The 17458-nt window shown below is 52.1% G+C and overlaps 1 protein-coding gene across 10 annotated transcripts; it reads right to left on the minus strand.

Annotated features, from left to right (window-relative positions):
• Nucleotides 1-4921: 4921 nt before the first annotated feature.
• CPN2 (carboxypeptidase N subunit 2) lies at nt 4922-15318 on the minus strand. 10 transcript variants are annotated; one of them, XM_070582562.1, is made up of 5 exons: nt 14896-14992; nt 12335-12377; nt 7370-8572; nt 7072-7173; nt 4922-6864 (listed from the first exon to the last, which is right to left on the minus strand). In XM_070582562.1, exon 5 carries the CDS (start codon nt 6859-6861, stop codon nt 5218-5220), a length of 1644 nt encoding a protein of 547 aa, XP_070438663.1. In that variant the 5' UTR covers nt 6862-6864; nt 7072-7173; nt 7370-8572; nt 12335-12377; nt 14896-14992; the 3' UTR covers nt 4922-5217. The 10 variants fall into 10 exon arrangements, with proteins under 10 accessions (XP_070438663.1, XP_070438662.1, XP_070438656.1 ...); XM_070582561.1 differs by lacking the exon at nt 12335-12377 and having other exon boundaries at nt 14896-15031; XM_070582555.1 differs by lacking the exon at nt 7072-7173.
• Nucleotides 15319-17458: the final 2140 nt, after the last annotated feature.

Genomic DNA, 17458 nt, shown 5'->3' on the forward strand with positions numbered 1-17458 from the left:
CCCGGAAAACTAAAAGCGTGCAAAAAACAACGGCTTGGACAGCTTTGTGCGTAAACGAGTCGAGGCTCTGCGGGGATTATTAACACGATTTCCACCCAAGGCCGCGGCGTGTGGCGGCCCGTTTGGAGGTCGTGGGAGACGCAGAACGAGTCACTGTCGTGCCGGAGTGTCCCACCGTGCAGGACACGCGGCATCACTGGGACGACCTGGAACCCTGCAGCGTGTCCGAACGCCACGAGGTGGCGGCGTCTCCGGGTGGGTGCTCAGCCTCTGCCACCCTGGGGCACCGGCACCGAGAGGATAGGCACTTTTTTGGAGTTGCAGGACACAGAATCCTCGGCACCTCCTCCTGCCTGACAGGGAGCGTCCCCTGAGCCACCAAGTCATGTGCTCCATGGTCCCTTTTGGGGGCCCCCGGCTGTGACTTCCTGGGAGTAAAGCGCGGCGCCCCGCGCCACCAGGCTCAGCCGCGGGAGGCCGCGCCGCTCGGTCGCTCCCAGTACAGAAAGCCGTTCTTCCATTTCGCCACAAGGGGGCGCCCCGAGCCCCAGAATCGGGACATTGGCAGCTACGTGAAATGCCAAATGAAATTCTGCAGATGCACCAGAGATGGAGAGAAGCTGAAAACCCAGAGGGAGAGAGAATTTATTATTGACTTGAGGTGAATTGCCTCACTTTTAGCAGCCCCGTCCAGTTTTCCGATACCCACTGTTAGCACTGAACAATTTCGTAAACAGCATTTCCAATCTTCCCAAACAATACAATACTGACATGGAAACACCAATGGGAACCCGCAAAACAAATGTGGTGGCGGGGCCAGCCCGGTGGCACAGTGGTTAAGTTCGCATGTTCAGCTTCTCCCCAGCCCCGGATTCGCCGGCCCGGATCCCGGGTGCAGATATGGCACCGCTTGGCAAAAAGCCATGCTGTGGTAGGCGTCCCATGTATAAAGTAGAGGAAGATGGGCATGGATGTTACCTCAGGGCCAGGCTTCCTCAGCAAAAAGAGGAGGATTGGCAGTAGTTAGCTCAGGGCTAATCTTCCTCCAAAAAAAAAAAAAAACAAATGTGGTGGCCAAACAATTGGCCAGTTCTTGCCTTCCCCCACACCCACCTACACTTCTCTAGAAAGAAGAATAATGATAGATAACATTTTTTGAGAACTTACTATGTACCATTGTTTGGGATACTTTACACGAAGGCATTTATTTTCTCTTCACCAATGATACCATGAGTTGGGTACTATTACCCCCGTGTTAAACAGTATGGATGAGGAAACTGAGGCACAGAGAGCTTCTGTAACTTGCCCAAGGTCACAGTGCTGGCAAGGAAGGGAGCCACTGGAGATGTGTGGAGCATTCAAGGCGTGGAGCAGGCAGCCCCGCCTGCCGGAAGGAGGTGCTCTGAAATGGCTTAGCCATCCTGGTACCACCGGAAACAAGGCATTGTGCACCCAGTTTCTTGCTTCTTCAGAATCTACTGGGAGCACTGAGGATGGTAAAATAAAAATTACCAAGAAGAAGAAAAACTATGAAATATTTTTATACACTGCCTTGCAGTTTGTTTGGTTTCTGAATTCGTCCAGAGCGTTACTCCTGCCGGGAGTGACAAGGCTAGCATTTGCTCCACACCCTGGCTCGCTACAGACGGTGCTGAGACCTGCACCTGGGCAAAACCGAGCCCAAACCCTGGCTGAGCATTAGAATCACTGACCCTGGGTCTCCCGCAGGCCATCCGAGTCAGGATCTCTGGAAGCTGGGTCCAGGCACCTGTTCTTGTTTTTTTAACCTCCCCAGGTGATTCTAGGGTTCAATCAGCGCTGAGAACCAATCTCCTTGTTATATGAGGAAACTGAGGCCCAGAGAGGAGCCAAGATTTGCCAAAGACTGAATGTCAAGGAGGAAGGGAGCCAAGTGTCCTGATTTCTATTCCAGAACCCACAAAAACTCTACTGCTGCATTAGACTGGACCACCCCCCAAGGACACAGGCAGCTGGACAGAAGGACCCCTGGGGCACACAGCACCCTCAGAGCTGCCTCTGTCTGCTGACCTCAGTCTAAGCTGGTGCGATGCTCAGCGCCTCCTGCTTTCTGTCAGCTCCCACCTCAAGACTCTAGTGGCGCCCTCAGTCGTCAGGACTTCCATCACTGCAGGCTCGGCCCCCAGAACCATCCACTCCCTTCCCACCTCGCACACCCCATTGGTTCCCGCCTTCATCAGGTGATTGGGTCACCAGATAAAATGCTGGGCACCCAGTTAGATCTGAATTTCAGACAGACTACCTATAGGTTGTTCGTATAAGTGCGTCCCATGTAACACGAGTATGTTTATTTGCTAAATCTGGCAATCCTACCCACAGAGCACAGCGACTCTGGTCTCACCTAGCCAACCGGAAAGGGAGAGCCAGCCGCTTGCCCGGACCACACAAGGCCTGGCTATCGGCCAGCGCACCTTCCTCAACACCATTCAGCACAGAGAGAAATTATATTTTAACTTAATAAAGAGTTATGTTTGGGGGGAAATGTAATTAAGAGAAATATCTGCTCAATTATCGTATTCCTTTATCCCCGGCAGTAGACACATGACTCTGGACCACGAGCTGTAGCTCAGAGAGGCATTCAATTGCTGGAGATCTGTGCAGCGCCTGCTATGTTCTGGGCATGGCAATCCTTCCCCCAGATAGGGGTTGTCACACCCAGACGGAAGCCAGCAGCCTGAGGCAGCCCAGCCTTGGGTTTTGGCGGTGAAAGCACAAGTCTGGGGACCGGAGAGACAGAACCCTCAGTCCCTCAGGGCCTCAGCCTTTCTGAGGAGGCAAAGTTCCCCAACCTTGAAAAGATGTCGTCAAAAGTATTCTTAAACCAAATGCTTCTGGGAATGGAACCAAATGAATTTGGGAGAGTCTATTCCTTTGGTGAATCTGCCAAACTAACTTCCATCACCTTAGAATTCAATAGATTTGAGGCTCGGGAAGCGTGTTTTTGTAAAGGGCATCACTGGAGATGAGAGAGAAGTTGGACTTCCTTGTTTAAAGCTGGCATCTTGCTCCCTTCCCCCAAACCCGCCCCTGCCCTTGGTTAACGGCTTCAGTGTCCTCTGCGCCACCCAGGAGAGAAACCTGAGAGTCACTCCAGGCTCCTCCCTCACCCTCATCTTCCAGCCCCACCCACTCAGCGCCCTTGCCAAGCCCAGTCCAGTGATGCCGGCATCGTTCGAATTTGCGTTTCTGTAAGTCACATCTCGGTCCTTTAATCCATCTGCGTGTGCTGTTCGGATGCTGAAACCTGTTCATTCTATTTCCTTAGAGTCCTTGGCCCTTGCGGCTCACGTCTCAAGCCAGGCAAGAGTCCTCACTGCCTTCCCTGCCTCTTGCTCTCCTCAGACTTCACTCACCCAGCGCTCTAAAGCACAGCCAGGAGCATGGCGCTGCCCTGCAGAAAGTCCCTCAGTAACTGCCAGGGCCTCCTTAATAAATATGCAGACTTCTCACTCGGCCCTTTGAGGCCTTGCGGACTCTCCCTCCAGCTGGCTTTCCTTCTCCCTGCTTCCACCAGTAGCCTGCTCCAGACCTCCGGGGCCCTGATCTCACCTGCTTGCTTTTCTCCATCCTTCAGCTCACCCTCTTCTTGCTCACATCTCTAGTGCCCTCCCTGCTCGGCCTGTTGCCCCTCGAGGCCCGGGATCAAATGCAGCCTTCCCTCAGGTCTGTGCTAGCTAGCCCAGGCCTCCACCTCCCCTGAATTCCCCAGCGCTTGCCCAGCACTCACGCCTGCATGCTGGTGTTTTGGTCCCATGTGCCCTTGTCTGATCTCTCCCACCAGATGGTGAGTGCCCGAAGAGCCTGCTATCCATCTGAGTCATTTCTCCCGCTCCCACCCCAGCACTGCAGACAGGGCGACCAGGAGGGAGGCTGTGTGATGGTTCGGTCCAGGGAGACCAGAAGCTTCCCGAGGCCAGGATGGGAGAGGAGGAATAGAGGGATATTCAGAAGCCTTCATTGACTGGCTAGCCATTAAGGGGGAAGAGAGATTGGAGAACACTACCAAACTCCTGGGCTTGACAATTTGCTGGGTGGGAATCCCGGAGGAGTTGGGGACAGAGTTTGGTTGAGACATGTTTGTGGCTGTGACAATAGAACACAGAGCTGCTGAGCAGGCAGATATCTCTGCAGGGAGCCAAGACGACCTGAGCCAAGATGGAAATTTGGAGCTCATCAGGGTAGAGGTGGCAACTGACTCCAGGGGCACGCATGGGATTACCCAGGGAGGACAAGTGACAGCAAACCCCCAGGAGCCCAGCATGGAAGAGGTGGCTGGGGAAGATAGAAAGAGCGGCCAAGGTTGGGTCAGAGAGTGGTGTTCTGAAAACCAAGGCAGAACCGTTTGAGTGAGTGAGCGGCCCACAGAGTCAGCTGCTGTGAGAAGCTAAGAGCTGAAGCGTGTCCGTCCAGCCCACCCAGCCCACTGTCCTCCCCTCCTCTCTCCTCAGTGCTTTCCCTTCTCCTCATGGAGCAGCCATCTTGTCTGCTGAACAGGCAGAGCCACAGCTCCCACTCTGGGGTTTAGTGTAATGACAGCCAGACAGCTGGCGGTTCGCTTCCCAAGGCACCACCTCATCTTGATGTCTCCTGGACACAGCCCTGGAGGGGGACGCTAATGACATGAGTTCCCCACACACCAAAGTCAAACCCCTGCCCCTAATCCGTCTGGTCACCTCTACTTCTATTGTCTCCTTTTTTTCTCTATAGCAACTAAAAATGGATTTCTAGGGAGAGAAATAAAAACAGACGTTCGGCTTTTGGACTGGATGTCACGAGAGGGTAGCCTCCATTTTGTAGAATTGGAAGAGTGGTGGGATGGAAGCTCAGGGTTGGAACTTCAGGGTGGGGATGAGGGAGGTGGTTATTAAATAACAGAAAAACACCAGGGGAGAGACGTTATTTTATTCTCCAGAACATGAGCCAGTTTAACGGGTGCTTTGCAAAGCTCGGGGAAGGCCTTGTCAGGCCTCAGACTTTGAGACGGAGTAATGAAGGAAGGGGAGGAGGAGGGGACTCTGGTGGTGGAGTGGCCGCCTCCACCTCCTCCACCTTGAAGACAGAACTAGGTCCCAAGCATCTAAAGAAAAACCAAAGCTTCGGCTGCCCCTCCGCCCCACCTCCCTCCGGGTCAGGCCCGGAGGCCATCTGCCCTGGCTCACGGCTCTGTCTGGCCTGCATCTAGGGCTCCCCTGCCCAAGCCTCGATAGACACAGTGAGCCTCACAGAGCCGCAGCGCGACTTCAAGTCCCACTCCTGACTGGCATTGTACATCAGTCCCGGGGAGCCCGAGCGCTGCCTAGGAGACAGCTGGATGTTCAACCAGCGACACTGGACCTCATCACAAGCGAGCACCACAGTGCCCTCGGGGTTGCTGTAGGTACACCGGCTCCGGGCTGCCCTTTCCTCCACAGCCAGGTCCCAGCTGCCCCCTGGCTCCCTGTCCTCCAGGTTTGGGGCCTGGAAGCCCAAGTGGTCCCAGGTGACAGGGCACACCAGCAGCTCCTCCTTCAAGGCGGGCACCACCTGGCCCTTCAGGTAGGCAGGGCCCGCACAGTAGGTCTGGATGTTGAAGAGCAGGTCGCTGTACTGCTGCAGCCAGCTGAAAAGGTAGGCCAGGTGGCAGTCACACTGCCAGGGGTTACCGTGCAGGGCAACATTGAACAGGTTGTAGTTGGTGTCGAAGATGCCCTCCGGGAGCATGGTCAGGAGGTTCCTGGAGAGACTGAGCAGCTCAAGCTTGGACAGGTTCTGGAACAGGGCTGGGTGCAAGGCCGTCAGGTTGTTGCTGCCCAGGTAGAGCTTGATCAGCTCCCCCAGGTCCCTGAAAACGCCGGCCGGGAGATGGGTGATGGCGTTGTGCGAGAGCGTAAGGGAACTGAGGCTGGACAGGTTGGCAAAGGCTCCCTCGGCGACAGTCTCCAGCTGGTTGTAGGACAGGGACAGGCCGACCAGGCCTGGGGTATGGGCAAAGAGGCCGGCGGGCAGCATCCGCAGCGCGTTCCCCTGCAAGTTTAGGAAGGTCAGGTTGCCCAGGGAGGAGAAGATGGAGAGGGGCAGGTGCCCGATGGTATTCTGCTGCAGCCACAGCTTCTCCAGGCGGAAGAGCTGTGAGAACACTTCGGAGGGCAGCTCTTTGATGGAGTTGCCATCCAGGAAGAGCTCCCGTAGGCTGCCCAGTTTGCCAAACACACCCTGGGGCAGGCTGGAGAGCGCGTTGTCACTCAGCCTCAGGGTCTGCAGGCTGCTCAGGGGGTTGAACAGCTTCTCGGGCAGCTGGACCAGGAGGTTCTGAGCGAGGTTGAGGGTCTTCAGATGTTTCAGAGGCTGGAAGAGCCTCCCAGGCAGGGTCTGGAGCCGGTTGCCCTGCAGCTGAAGGGACTCCAGGGCATCCATGTGGCAGAAGAAGCTCTCAGGCAGAGCCTCCAGCGTGTTGAAGTTGAGGGTGAACTTGCTCAGTGAGGTCAGGTTGGAGAAGATGTCGGTGCTGAGGTTGGAAAAGCCGCTGCCCGTGATCTCCAGGTCCTCGAGCCTGGGCAGCCCCCCGAAGGCATCTGGCCCGAAGTGACGGAGCTTGGTGTTGAGGAAGACCACCTTGGTCAGGTTGGGGATGCCGCCAAAGGCCCTGGCCCCCACCGTGGTGAACGAGGTCTCCACGAAGACGATGTCTGTGGCATGTGGCGGGATGTCCTGCGGGATGGCAGCCAGCTCCTCATCGGAGCAGAACACCTCCCGGTCGAAGCAGTCACACCCCACAGGGCAGGGCTGGGTGAGCCTGGCCACCAGCAGGAGGCAGGCCCAGCACAGCCAGGCTCCAGGCAGCATCTCCTACATCCGAGTGGGAAGAGAAAACAGAAGCGGCACCTTTATCAAGGGCAGCGGGCAGGGTGACCAGCAGACCGGATGGAGAGCCAGAAGACGGGGATGAGCTCCATCAGGGAGCCCACTCATTTGGGCAGCAGTTTCTGTTTTTAATAGCTGCATTCATACCGCCTCACAGCAGCCTCGCGAGGTCAGTGGGACCAGGGTTCTGACCTTCGACAGCGAGGATGTCACTTGGTCTGTGCACGGTCACCCTGCAGGTTAGTGGCAGGACCGAGACCCAGGTCTCTCGGACTTCCCCATGTTCTTTCCAGACTGGAGAAAGAGGTGGAAATGAGACAAAAAGGCATGGGAGAGAGCTATAAAAGGAGACCATGGGTAATGTGGAATTTTTAAGATAATATATAAAATATGGGCAGATTATTCCTGAGTTGGAAATTTTTAAACCATAACTCTTCCTGCATTTCCAAATCTCAGCACATTCCAGAGCCTAATTAGGAGGAGATCTTACCATCTGCTCTTTGCACATCCGCGGAGGGAGAAAGCAGGGACAAGACCAGCTCTTATCTTGAAATGAGGCTGCCGGCTCCTCAGTTCTGCTGCCCACACACTCTCCTGGGCCCCCCATGGAGCCCATGGAACTTCCCAACGTTGCACGGGCCGGAGTGTCCCAGATGCGGGAATACCACAGACCAGTAGGTTTTTGGGGTTTGGTTATTGTTTTAAATAAGGAAAGGGGACCAGGTTTTTAGTTTACTAAACGTTAATTTAAAAAAAAAAAAATGCCAGCATCCATCCACAGGCCACAAATTGGTGATGCAATTGACAAGTGTGTTTTGTTTATTGCTCAGTTGTTGTATATGAACCACTAGCCAAAACGTAAAAATTGAGAAATATCACCTTAAAAGTCCAGATTTCAGGATGAGTTCGAGGCACTGGGCTCACATTCCCACATGACAAGACTAAATGGGGATGGTCGCCCCATTAGGGGATATGCCCCCCGCCAGGCCACTTCTGCTCTCACCCATGTCATCATTTCCATGGCTTGTAGTGGTTCGAGTTCTATGAGTCTGAATCCCAGCTGCATCACGTTCTAGCTGTGTGGCCCTGGGCATGTTACTTAATCTGCCTGTGCTTTAATTTCCTTATCTGTAAAATGGGGATAATAATAGTGCTTACCACGTGAGGGTCATTGTGAGGATTCAGTGAGTAAGCGTAAATAACACTGTGTTGGATGAGTGTCTGACAGTGTGAGCAAATCACAAACTATGTTAACCATTGTTAAAGGTTGCCAGCCACCATCATTACCAAAAAGGTTATTTGAACACAAAAAAGGAGGAAGAATTTTAGATAGAATACATTTGGCTTTACCAAAAAAAAAAAAAAAGAAGAAGAAAAAGAAAGAAGGAGGGAGAGAGAGAAGAACAGAGAGAGAGAGAAAGAAAGGTAGAAAGAAAAAAGGAAGGAAAGAAGCAAAAAGAAAGCCAGCCCTGACGCACTCGTGGTTAAAGTTCGGCGCTCTCACTCATTCACAGCCTGGGTTCGTTCCCGGGCGTGGAACCACACCACCCATCTGTCAGCGGCCACGTGGCTGACAGAGAAGAACCAGAAGGACTTAAAATAGAATATACAACCATGCACCCCAGGCTTTGTGGAGGAAACAAAAAAAAAAAAAAGAGGAAGATTGGCCATAGATGTTAGGGTGAATCTTTTCCTGCAAAAAAGAAAAAAGAAAGAAAGCAGGAAAGAAATAAAACCCTCACACAACATAACCCTAGTTTTTCTCAATTTCTCTCTCAGTAAGATCTCACGATTGGGATCCATGTTGGGGAATCTTGACCCCAACACGCTTTGCTGGCTGCCTCTCTGCTGCCCTCTGCTGGCTGCCTCCTCCTTCACAAGATGCCGCTTGAGGCCCAAGGGCTCCACGCAAACAGGGTGCTTACAAAAGCCTCCTCCCATTCAGACACTCATTAACTCTCAGTTTTTCCAGGAATTTTTTCTGCCTGATCAATAGAGAAGGGACAGTTTCTCCCTGAGAAAGTGTGTGCCTCCCTTGCGCTTGTCGGATGCACACAGAAGCCTTCCCTGACCCCAGGAATAAGGCGTCGTGGGTATGTTTCTCCATCTTAGCACCTAGCATAGTCCTTCGAAATGACGGGTTTTCATGACTGTCCTTCTTGCGAGAAGATAGGCGTCCTCAGCTGTGTACTCAGCCTGCAGCGCAGGGTCGACTTACCGTGAGCTGGTTACGGTTTGCGGAGCTGGACACTCCACGGCTGGGATGAGCAGCTTGCCGGGCAGAGCTGCCCTTCCCTGGAATGATTCAAGCCCTGAGTAAATGACCACCAGCCTGGCCGTGAGAGTGGCCTCAAATCCTCCTCCCAAGAGTAAGGGGAGTAATTCTTGTTGTTAACACGCCATGTTATCAATGTGCCAGTCCCCTTCCTTGCTAACCCTTTGGTCCTTGGTTCTCAAAGGCTGTTTCCAGAAACAAACCACTAGAATGGACATGTGGCCCTAGAGACCATCTAGCTAGCTTCCTCGTAAGGCAAGGAGCACCAGGTGTCTGCAGTGGGGCCTGGGTTAGAACCCAGACCTCCGGGTTTTCCCATCACTTCTGCCAGGAAAGCTGGGACCAAAGTGGGAAGTGCATTGTGACAGGAAAGTCAAAGGCTCAGGTGGAGCATGGGCCTCACCAACTGGGCCAACCTCAGGAGGCGTCCTCCCTTCCCCTTGGCCTGTGCCTCTAATTTGAATCCACTGTCATTTGGAAATAATGTGCTTCAGAAGTTTCCAACAAAGGAAGTGACTCGAGAATTCAGAACTTGAATCAAACCTGTGGCTTGGGTGGCACAGAAAATCAACTGTAGACAAATTGACTGAGGCTCAGGCGGGCAGGGGAGGTGGGGGATCCTCTCTGATGTGGGGGGCTCAGCTGAGGGGGCTGCTCCTGCCTGCCAGGTCCCAAGGCTCTTGCACAGACATCTTGATCCTCAGGGCAAATCTACAAGTGCCCACAACAGGGGAACCAGGGCTCCCAGAGCCACAGCGACTGGTCCACGGGCATGCAGCTAGGAAGCAAGGGGCCAGGATCAGTCCGAAGGGCCTGAGCTCTCGGCAAGGTACTGGCTGGGACACCACACGGCTTCTGCACCTCCACAGCAGAATGGGTGGGGGTGGGCGGGCCCGCTCCTCACATTTGCAGGACCCAGGGGGAACATACACAAGGGGACCTTGCTCAGTGTCTGTCCCCTTCTTTTCCCACCTGTCTCCCTCTGGTACTGTGAATAGAGACCCCACCTGCAGCTGTCCCCTGGCACCCCACATGCCTAAGGGCGTGCACTTCCATGATGTGGTCAGCCTAGGGACAATGGACCTGGGGCCGCAATGCACGCAAGCCCTGGGTTCTGGGTACCTGAAGCATGGTTTGAAATGGGGCACACCTCTGGATGGGCATGTCCCTTTGGTCTTTCAAACTTCTCACCCCCTGGGGATGTCATGGTGGGAGGCAGTCCAGAACAGGGCCCCTAAAGTTCAGAGGAAGACCTCACTTGCCCCAATCTCCTGGGGCAGGAAGAAACAGGGGATGGTACCCATGGTAAGGGTGTGGAACACTGATAATTTCCAACTCATCCACTCCCAGCCCAACTCATGCTCACATCCCTCTAGAATGGCTAAGAATTTGTGCTCTGGAGTCAGACGGTTTGGGTTCAAATCCTGTCTCCATCCCTTATTAGCTGTGTGGCTTCGGCTGAGTTCCTTAACCTCTCTGTACTTCAATTTCCTCATCTTCAAAACAGCGAGCTTCAATACCACCTTCCTCACGGGGTTGTTCTGAGGATTGAATGAGAAAATGAGTGGAAAGCTCCAAGCCCAGAGCCTGGCACAGAAAAGGCGCTCAGCAACACTAGTGATCCTGGTTTCTTGGAGCTCAGGGCAGCCCCGGATCTGTAGTCACGGAGGTTAGCTATGGAAAAACCGATGAGATCATCCAACAGCCCCACTTGTGGACCAGCGAGATGCTTCTCTCCAGCACTTTTTCTGGCTCTTTCCTCCCAGTCAAGGGAGACGTGTAATTGTTTCCTCCCTGGTTTAGTGAAGCACAGATTGGGATGGCTCTGGCCAGGATGCCCTGGTCTCGGGCCCCTTCCCCGACCCACCCTCCAGAGCAGGCTCCTGGGAGATTCTGGATGGGAAGTGCCCCTGCCCCAGCATGGTGGATGCTGGCACCAGCAGGGACAGTGGGGCAGCCAAATTCCTGCTTCTCATCTGGGAAACCACTTCTGCATTTGGGAAGAGACCAGCAAATGCCCACAAAAACATTCCATGCTTTCGGAAGCCAAGGAAGTCTCGGCCTTATTTTTTTTTTTTTTTTTTTTTCAGTTGACTGGTTGTAAATGGACTCTTTCCTCTTCTCAAATTGCTTTGGGTTAGTATATTTCTGTGTGTGCCCCGAGCCAGTCTGTCATCCACCACAGAGCCAACCCTCGCTCCTTCCTGAGGGCAACCAGAGCCCAGAACCCAGAGCCCCGGCCCCAACCTCAGGGGACTGCTGTTTATGAGTTGGGGCTGCCTGCATCAGCATCTGCCTCGCCACCAGCACTGGATTTTGCCCTTTGGGCTCCAGCACATCTGTGAGCGAGAAGAGGAGACTCTGAGGCTCAGTCAGAGCCCCTGACTGCTTCATCCGCGTCCCCGGGAAGGACCTACTTGCTCCCAGGACCTCAGTTTCCTTTCCTCTCAACCCCTGAAAACAAGCCAAGTAGCTGAGGCGGTCAGGCCTGGGCTGGGCTCCTGCCCATGCCCCTCCCCGGACAGCCCTACCCCACTGCTGCCCAGGGGGTCCCAGGCAGAGAAGTAACCCCTCAGAGTCCCAGCTCCACGTTGATCAATTGAGAACAATAATAATAATAATACCTAAATTACAGCATTGTTAGGGTTATTGTGGCCATGAAGCGAGATAACTAGTATTGGGTTTCTGATATTGCGATGTTATAAGAAATATATATTTTGTCTTCATCCTGGTCCCTGGCACAGAGCTCCTAAAACCCTTGGAATTCCTGAGTGATGGGAGTGAGAGGAGCAGATTTTGTTATTTATAATAAGCCCCTTTCAACCCACACCTGAGTTTACATCAATGAAGTGACTCGATGGGTCCCTAAGAGCTTCAGGATAGAGGCTGGTTGCTGAGGATGCAACCATGTGACTGGACAGCTAGAACTTTCAGCCCCACCCCAGCCACCTCCTCCAGGGAGGGGAGATGGAGATGGGATTGAGCTAATCACCAATGGCCAATGATTTAATCAATCATGCACGTGTAGTGGAGCCCCCATGGAAACCCCAAACTAAGGGGGGTTTGAGAGCTTCTGGGTTGGCAGGCGAATCCACATGCTGGGAGGGTGGCACACCCCAAACTCCATAGGAACCAAAGTTCCTGATCTTGCAGTCCTTGCAGACTTTGCCCTGTGCATACCTCTTCATCTGGCTGGCTGTTCGTTTGGATCCTTTTCAATATCCTTTATAATAAACCGGTAATAGTTAGTAAAGTATTTCCTTCAGTTCTGTGAGCCATTATAGCAAATTATCAGACTTGAGGAGGGGGTCATGGGAACCTCCAATCTGTAGTCAGACAGACATGCACATAACCGAGGAACCCACTATAGTCAGGCGTCAGCTAACAACGGGATATGTCCTGAGAAACGCAACGTTAGGCGATGTCGTCATTGTGCGAACGTCATAGACTGTACTTACACAAACCTAGATGGGATAGCCTACTGACCACTGAGGCTACATGGTGTGAATCGTATGGAACCACCATCACATATGCCGTCCGTTGTTGATGAAACATCGTTATGCGACGCATGACTGCCCTTGAAATTGGCTCTGAAGTTCACTAGGGACAGTCTTGTTGGACTGAGCCCTTAACCTATGGGGTCTACACTAACTCCAGGCAGCTAGTATCAGAATTGAATTGACCTGTAGGACACTCAGTTGGTGTCCACAGAGAACTAGAGAATTGCTTCGTGGAAAAACCCACACATTTGGTGTCATCAGTGTTGGGAGTAGAGACAGATCATAGTAACAGGGTTATAGCGAAAAAACAGAAACAACCTAAATGTCCAACATGAGGGACCAGTTAAATGCTACACGGATGTAATGGAAACATTCTCTGTTGTCTTTTTTTTTCAATTGCTATTACTACTTTTTTTATATATAAAGATTGGCACCTGAGCTAACATCTGTTGCCGATCTTTTTCTTCTTCTCCCCAAAGCCCCCTGGTACATAGTTGTGTATTTTTAGTTGTGGGTCCTTCTAGTTGTGGCATGTGGGATGCCACCTCAGCATGGCCTGATGAGCAGTGCCATGTCTGCGCCCAGGATCCGAATTGGCAAAACCCCCGGGCTGCAGAAGTGGAGCATGTGAACTTAACCACTCTGCCATGGGGCCAGCCCTTCTCTGCTGTCTTTAAAATTATATTGTAAATATAGGTATTTATTGACAAGATATTTGCAATACCTTAAATGAAACATATTGAGTCCCAAAATGCTAAGTTTCCACCTTTAAGGAATATTTGTGCATAAAAACATAATAGAAGATCATATACAAAATATTTGCAGTGGTTATGTCAGAAAAATAGAATTGTGAGTGATTTAATTTTTTTCCTTTTGCCTAATCATATATTTTCCACATTTTTTTAAATAATAAACAGGTATCACTTTGTAATAAGCTTGAAAGTAATTGTAAAAATTGACATAATTGTGTAAAACATGCAGCAGAGGTCCAAGTATATAATAGAGGCTTGCCGATTTCTCTCTTTCCTTGCAATTATGTTGCAGAAGCTCAAGCGAGCTTGTCTATCAGCTGTCCGGGCATTCAAGAAGATAGGTAACATTCTGAAATAAGAGGAGGCTGTGAACTGGGCCCGATCCTTTCTTCAAACGCTCCCCACAGGGCCCCACCTCTAGCGTTCACGTACACAGTCCCTTCCACTTTAGCATGCCCATGTCAACCTTTACCTGTTGCTACCTGTCCCCATTCTACCTACCCTCCCAGGCCAGCACAAGTCACACTTCCCCCAGGAAGCCTTCCTTCACGGCGCCTCCTTTGGATCTTGCAGGTCACTATGTCCTCTGTTGAACACTGGGCCTTTCTGCTCTGTATTCTAGTTGGTTGCACCCACGTGACTGTGAGCCCCGGGTCCTACTGCCCACAGCATCTCTGTATCCGGCTGTGCACCCAGCACCTGGCACAGGCCTGAGCACAGCCCTGTGTGCTGAATTGAACAGAATAGGTTTGTGGCTTTCATGACCCTGCATCTCAGAACTTTTCATCCTGCCTAGCAGAGTGCGGAAGAGCTTGGGCTCTGCTGGCCCAAATTCTGACACTGCTACCTACTAGCTGCGTGGGCTTGGGCGGGTCACTCCATCTCTCTAAGCCTCAATTTCCCCATCCATAATTATAACCCTATCTCTTCGGGTTAAAATTAGTATTGGATGATACTAATTGGATGATAAATATGCTGAATTAGATAGTAAATATAAAGCACTTAACAGCGTCTGGCAAATAGTAAATGCTCAATAAAAGGTAGCTACATACATGTTTTATTCCTAGAGCATCCATATACTTTATCATCTAAACTTTTGGGGATGAAAAGGGGAGCTATTAATAATTATGCCAGGATGACAGGCATAAACTAGGGCAGGACCAGGCAAATCTGGATGTACGGTCACCCAGCTTATCCCTACCATTCACTCTGAGCGCCCTGGCACAAGGACCAGGTCACCTTTCTCTCAGAACCTTTCTACTGTGACCTGCCTCTGCCTGAGCCCACACCGCCTTGCCTGAGTACCTCAGGGGCTTCTCCTCCCAGGACAGCGGAACACGGGTGCTGCAGCCTGCCTGAAGCTGGGGACACACTCTGAAGCCTGGGAGAAGTGGCCAGTCCCTCTCCTGTCCCCAGCTGGGACCCCAGGCCAGATTCCCCCCACAGCCCCACAGACCCAAGAGCCCTTTAGTGACCCCGGGAGGCCTACCGTGGGGGGCTGAGTGGGCGGGGACCGGCTGCCCTGGCTCTTCCTGGGGAGCAGAAGGGTGTCTGCTGTGGTCTGTGGTCAGCGTGAACCCAGCAGTGCCAGCACTAATCAAAGTTCCAGGCAGTGGTTCCTCCCCTCACGTGGCCTGAGCATTCCCGGAATGTCACCAAGGTCACAGGACAGGAGGAGAGAACCCAGGGCAAGGCCTCTGAAGATTACCAAATGACCCTGACCTGTTCCCATGAACAGATCCCGAAGGGGGCCAAAATCCAGCAAAGGTCACTGGCTTGGCAACTTTGGGACCCCAAGGGCATCCACCAGGTCCTAGAAAGTTCCTAGTAGGCTGTTCCTGGGGTGGGAACTGGGACCAGGGGTCCACCCCTGCCCACCGACCCACCCACCCCCTTTCCCCCCCATCCTGTGAAAAGCCAGGCTGGTTCCAGCAGCCAGACCTCAGCCGGGCAGCCAGCCACAGGCACCTGCTCAGCTCTCAATTCCAGGAGAAATTCTAGAAGTGTTGTGGGCTTATTGTTTTGTTTTATTTCATGAACTAACTTTCTAAACCCTTTCCGAGTTAAAAGGGGGGAAAGATACAGGGAAGAGAGTTTTGGCCCAAAACGGAGGGGAACACTGTCACCCCAGGGCCATCCCTGGATCAAAGAAGCTGCTGTGGGAGGTGGTGATTTTCCTGTCTTTGGAAGTGTTCAACCAGGGGCTGCAGAACAAGGTGAAGAGAGTGTGTGGTGTGTGTGCAGATGAGTGTGTATGAGTGTGCATATGTTTTCAGGGGTGCAGAGTGGAGGGATGACCTAGATAAGCCATCTAAGACCATTTTCAATGCCCAGAGTCTAAGTCAAAGTCATTTGATGGCTTTTAAACTCGTTGCATGGTGTTAATATTTGTCTCCAGGGGGGCTGGCCCCGTGGCCGAGTGGTTAAGTTCGCGCGCTCCGCTGCAGGAGGCCCAGTGTTTCGTCGGTTCGAATCCTGGGCGCGGACATGGCACTGCTCGTCAGACCACGCTGAGGCAGCGTCCCACATGCCACAACTAGAGGAACCGACAATGAAGAATACACAACTATGTACCGGGGGGCTTTGGGGAGAAAAAGGAAAAAATAAAATCTTTAAAAAAAATAATAATAATAAAATAAAAAAAAAAAAAATATTTGTCTCCAGGTCTGAACTAATAATTCTTTTGCACGTGAGCAGATTTCACTAGCCAACTTGCACAGGTCTGATGGAGCATAGTGAAGAAGCATTGTTCGATGGAGACATATGACAAAGCCACCCTTTGGCAGAGAAGAGTGGGAACATGTAAGAACAGAGAAAGGCTGTGAACAAAATGTGCACTGGACCTGTGCCAGCAGCTGTGGCGGCCCCTGGAACCTGGGGCCACCTGGGCACTTGGAGGGCATCACCTTCACTCAGATGGCATCTTCAGAGAGCCTGTGACTCACTGAGCCTGGTGCTAAGTAGTGCTAGGAGTCCAGAGGCGTGCAGATGGTCCCATCTACCTAAGCCTGTGTGTGTGTGTGTGTACGCGTGGGTGTGCATGTGCACGCACGTGCACGTTAAATGAATGCCAAGGGAACTTCAATGCCTTTCTGGTGACACAGAAGAAACTCCAGCCTGGGAGTCTGGAGGCCTGACTGTCGTGCAAGCTTAGCCCCTAGTTTCCTAGGTGACTCTGGGAAATTCATTTCCTGTCTTGATCTTTCTTCCTCTAAAAAATAGGTTGAACCTCTTCTTCCAGCCACCAGGGCCTATAGATATCATTTGTTATTTCAGTTTTGGGCCCCACTCACTTTCTAAAGGCCTTTTCCCAGCCCAGAATCTTTACTCCATGAGGGACTGTCCAAGTCAGTGTTGCACACACATGACAAGAATAGAATCAACAGGTGTGAGATCCCCTCGCCAAGACATCTACAGAGAGCACGTGTGTCCTGTTTACCGTTTATTGTTGATTCTGTACACCAAATTTGTTACAAGCAGCATCCAGCAAAGACGGGCCCCCAACCCTGCCCACCAGGGCTCACACTCTATAACACCCCAGGGGCCTAGAAGTTTCTACATGCGTCACCAAGCACCTGGGACTATTTGCAATGATTCTCTAAGCGAGGCAAAGATGATCTACTTTTGCAGGCAGCATGAAGGCAATGGGCTGGTGAGAACGGTCTCTCCTTAGGTGAAGGGGAAAGTTTGGACTGGAAGGAGCTGGGCCTGGAGGAGCGTCCGCCCACCCTCTCTGAACCACAGCAATGGCTTCCTCCCCAAGACCACCACCGAAACAACCTGGATTCGGTTCTAACTGTGGGATCCGTGGGCTGAATTCTTAGGGTGGTTCATAGCTAAAGGTTGGGATACAGCCAATGTCTGTTTACTAACTCTAGTTACCTAGTTATCTCTAGGTGTCTGCTCTCCATAAGCTTCCTGAGTTTGGAAATCGATTCCTAAAACTGCTCTATACTGACATCTGAAAGGTTGTGGAAGTTGTGTTGTTGCCTGTGAAGAGTTCTGAGAACGGTGCTGTGCCTTTACTTTCTAAAGAGGAGAAACAATATACA

This window comes from Equus przewalskii, chromosome 18 (genome assembly GCF_037783145.1).
Source record: "Equus przewalskii isolate Varuska chromosome 18, EquPr2, whole genome shotgun sequence".
In the NCBI taxonomy this organism is placed as follows: domain Eukaryota; kingdom Metazoa; phylum Chordata; class Mammalia; order Perissodactyla; family Equidae; genus Equus; species Equus przewalskii.